The 4,847-nt window shown below is 31.8% G+C and overlaps 1 protein-coding gene across 1 annotated transcript in view; it reads right to left on the minus strand.

Annotated features, from left to right (window-relative positions):
- LOC106473967 (probable C-mannosyltransferase DPY19L1) overlaps positions 1–1,567 on the minus strand; it is a gene marked incomplete at its 5' end in the record, with an annotated part of 31,893 nt that extends 30,326 nt beyond the window's left edge. Inside the window, 2 exons of the mRNA XM_013934656.2 lie at positions 418–475; positions 1,455–1,567. Coding sequence (XP_013790110.2) covers positions 418–475; positions 1,455–1,567 — 171 coding nt within the window. The remainder of the gene's footprint in view (positions 1–417; positions 476–1,454) is intronic.
- Between the last annotated feature and the right edge of the window lie 3,280 nt (positions 1,568–4,847).

Below are 4,847 nucleotides of genomic sequence, written 5' to 3' on the forward strand. Positions count from 1 at the left end.
TCAGTATGTTTACAAACTAATTAGGAAGTTATGAACTAAACAATGGTGGTGTCAGTTAGTGTGTTTACAAACTGATTAAGAAGTGATGAACTAAACAATGGTGTTGTCAGTTATTATGTTTACAAACTGATTAGGAAGTGAACAACTAAACAATGGTGGTGTTAGTTAGTATGTTTACAAACTGATTAGGAAGTGAACAACTAAACAATGGTGGTGTCAGTTAGTATGTTTACAAACTGATTAGGATGTTATGAACTATACAACGGTGGTGTTAGTCAGCATGTTTACAAATGATTACGAAGTGATTGATTGTTACATTATAACACCTCATGACCGAAAGGATGAGGAGGTTGCAAGTGCTGAGCCCCAACCATGCCAGACTTCTTACAGATTTCAGTGAACAATAAATGCACTTACCTCACCATGATTGAAGAAAAAGCACGACACAGATAGCAAGCCACCAACGACCGAGTCGCTACAGACAACAATTATAAAGTATGGTTTAAACTAAATCAATACAAATCAAATCATTAAATTTTCCATAAAAACTATTTTTATGTTTAAGCTGGAAGTGCCATTTGTAGGTTAATTTAACGTTTGCTCCAAACATAAAACACTTCACTCCATATTCAAAACAGGCTCATGAGAAAATTTATCGGCATCCACCAGAAATGAAAGAGTTTTGTATTTCGGGACCAAAACAATGAACTACATTTGTAAATACATAGCTTCATAGGTCTTTAATTTTGAAAGAATGAGTTCATCTGTAAAAAACGTTTTTTCCCCTTTCTAAATACCAATCACACTATCAGTCAGTAACTGGGATATTTCAACTGAGCTTGAAAGACCCTCCTAATGTAGAATGTTAGATCATGGTGACATTTTCCTCGAGAAGAAAATATTAATCTGAGTCTTCTATGACCCTTATCACGCATTCTAAATTGATAAAAAGGAAAGAAAGTTTGGAGTATTTGTCTACAAGTCTCAACAAATAATACATAATTAACTCAGTATTTTGAGACGGATACAAACTCTGATGCACAACACATTACAGAGGACAACTTTTTTTGTAATGATCATATTTTTCTTTAGAAACCAAAACCAGTACATAAAAGTTTGTTTGTTTCCTGTCATTATATCATAATGCAGAGAACAACTGTGACAGTGTGTCTGATTAGCTACAGTGTCTTTACTTCAAGGCCATGTGATCTCATTCATTTTACAAACATAAAAACTGTAACATTAACATCAAAAGAAGTCAGATGAGTGAGAAAAACGCAAAAAAACAAACAATCAAATGAATAGCATAAACGGTTAAAAAATGGACAGAAATTCACAAAAAATGGTAAAATTAATTTATATCTAACATAACAAATCGAAACTGAACTGGAAATTCATGATAAATAGTCGCATTCAATAGTAAAAGATTTAACAGAAATGTTGGATTACGTTACCTTAAAACATATCCATAAAGAAAGAGTGTAGCACTCACTAAACCGTTCCACAGGAACACAGCTGATATATAGAAATATGCCAAATCTCCGAGCCCTGGAAAACATTTCAAGTTTTTTCAAGACAATAACATTACTTTGATCTTGGGCTAAAAGTTACCAAAAATATAAGTTTGTAAATCATTCAATTATATTAGTTAGGTAACCATATAATGGGAGGGAGTTGGTGATTTTTATAAGCCAAAGTTTGTTACATCTTTATAAGCAGGAGCTTAAAATTAAAGCAGCCACATGTTCGAAATGTGCTGTTTGTTTGACAATGACATTTGTTTATGGCAATCTAAAAGTGTTGTTTTAAAAGTATCTCTTGAGAGTATACATTCAAAACAATACTTACACCACAAAAACTGATGTATTTTACAAAATTAACAGTAAGTGTAGTTTTGGCTATTAATGATGCTTATTAAAGTTATTAACAAGATAATAATGGCTGAACCTCTAACAAACAAAACAGTGACAGTTCAGAACACAATTTCAAACTTTCACACTTACCTGATTATACCCGACTACTTTCATCACTTACCTGATTATACCCGACTACTTTCACACTTACCTGATTATACCCGACTACTTTCACACTTACCTGATTATACCCGACTACTTTCACACTTACCTGATTATACCCGACTACTTTCATACTTATTTACTTAAATACTGTCACAGTTGGGAGGTATCACGGTTTAGCCTGATATCAACATTTCCAATCATGTAGTAACTTCCTCCCAACTCTTGGTTAACTCGTGATATTTCCAATCATGTAGTAACTCGTGATACCTCCCAACTCTTGGTTGTTTAGCCTGATATCAACAAAATCTCTTTCAAGTCTTCTATCTTGATAACATGCTAGTTATTTTGTGAGACTGCCACATTTCTCTTACATACTGCTGACCTTTTTAGTGTAATAACTTTAGTTTTCCAAACTGAAGAAGGAGTAATTAATTACAACATATCAAGGTTTTTATATCAATCTTTATCTTTTCATTTATTTTTATTTAATATAAAATTGCTAAAGAAGAACTTTGACAACAATTTTTTTTCTCCCACTGATTTTGGATGCTGATAAGCCTCGGCAAACATCTCAGATTGTACAGCATTTATAATGGATTAAACTTTGTCTTCCTGTTTTGTCTAGCTTATTCTATTTCTTAAGGAAAGATGAACTTGATTTAGGGTTTTCGAAAATATATATTGTTTTCATTAAACGCTAAGTCTGTTGTTTATAACTAGTCAGTTGCATGTGGAGCTATAATAATCTTTAATAAGACTTAAACGAAACAGACATAGAACTTCCTGAGAACAAATACTGTAGGAAAGCAAATATAAACAAGAAGAAAAATATAGCTTTATGCTTCAAGAACACTGCTCAAGCTTTCAATCACTTTTAAACTAAATACACCTCCTAATTCTTAATTCTTTAGTTCGATATCAACACTTCCAGTTGTAGTAACTTGTGATACCGCTCACTTATCTCGGATCTTGTTTAATGTTATTTGAGAATCTCAGTTGAAAGTTCATTTCTCGTGTTCAGGTTTACATGCTTACGTAAATGAGATGATCAAAGTCAAGTTTTACACACATGTACGTTGTTTACATCTTCTAACCACTACTGTATTGCTCATGAAACTGTCATTTCACAGACAGTAACTCTACTTTAAGACTATGGAATGTATTACTCTATTAAAGAAAAGCTTTATTAGTAAAATATAAAGTTAGTATGAGATATAATAGTCTTCAGTACAATAACTTTGGAATAAATCGTGATAAACACAATATTTACACTTGTAGCTTGACAAAAAACTATGAATCAAATGTAACTTTTTTCAGTGAATTTTATTGACACTGCTTTCAAGCACTTAAGAAAAATAGCTTTTAGTGTAACCTGTTAGGCTACAATTTTATTTTGAGTATTGTTTTTTTGATGATTACCTTTTGTTTTTAAATACGTAAAGTCTAAATACCCGAGATTTTTACAATGTAAGTTTGCTGTCTTTCTAAATCACCGATATTTTGTTAAATTCATGTTTGCTACATTTAGGTACAGTACTTGTGGCAACATAAAAACACTAAAAATTAAAAACGAGTTCCGAGTTAGGTAGGCCTTTTTTTGGTGAAAAAAACTAACCGAAAACTGCAAAAAAATTGGAAAAATTTTCAAAAAAAAACTCTAGTGAACATTTTTTCAGGGCCAGTGATTCTGACAGCTCAATGAGCTGATCTTAAGATTTGTGATGTTTGAATTTTGTCAGAGTTTTACATTAAAGTTATGAAAGTTTATTTGAAATAAATGTTAACAGAGAAGCAAAGCAAATTATTTCCATTGATTTGTAAAAAATCCTTTGAAAAAAAACTAATTTTTGTGCTGTTTTAAAGCCAGGTTTTTGAAAACTTTTTCCAAAGACTCAAAAATTCCAAGAAACTTATATTTTTTTGGGGGAGGGGGACTAAAAATTTCCCCCAAAAAACTGAACATGATTTTTCAAAAACAAACTCAATTGAGAAAAATTTTTGTCCCTGAAACCCCAGAAAAAGTTGCCAAAAGAAAGCTTAGAAGCAAAATTCATAATTTAAAATCGTATCACACATCGAGAGATTTGTCACATTACACTTTATATTCAGAATGGTGTATGGCTTGTAACAGAAAATATTATCAGTGATTGGTTGAGAAAGGAAGCAACTAGAGATTCATCACCAGTAAATGTCCATCATTCCTGTACCCAAAATATAAAGTAGTTTATTTGAAGCCTCGCGAGAGGATTGGAAATGAATTCTGGTCTGTGACAAACAGTGGGTTAAACTAATGCTAACAACTCAAATAAAGGTGTTCCATATTCTAATATATATATATATATATATATATATATATATATATTGTAATGAACTCATTGACGGGATTGACTAAAACTGATAGATGTAGATGTATGACTTCAAAACAAAATAATAATTTTTTTTGCTGGATTACAAAACATTCCAAAGCTGTTAATAAGACTTAGCCGAAAGTGTTGATTCTTATAATAGTTGTATTAATTATTTATAACCTAGATCGTGCTAGCTGGTGGATTCAAGATGTTCCAGACAGTTGCTGACTATTTCAAGATCCACACTATAGAATGTTGGCAAGTAAACAGAGGACAGGATTTGTCTCCCGTGGAAAGCTGTGAAGGTCTAGTCTGAGCTTTAGGAGTGTAAGATTATCTTGTTGAAAGAAGAATGGGTGAATTTGAAATTTACGATTACTATGTTCTCATGTTAAAACAAGAATGGTTGAAGTTAAGTTTGTACTGTGTGTCCACTAATGTTAAATCACAAAGGACGTTGTGTCAGGAAAGTACTAATGAA

Source organism: Limulus polyphemus, unplaced genomic scaffold (genome assembly GCF_000517525.1).
Source record: "Limulus polyphemus unplaced genomic scaffold, Limulus_polyphemus-2.1.2 Scaffold6683, whole genome shotgun sequence".
In the NCBI taxonomy this organism is placed as follows: domain Eukaryota; kingdom Metazoa; phylum Arthropoda; class Merostomata; order Xiphosura; family Limulidae; genus Limulus; species Limulus polyphemus.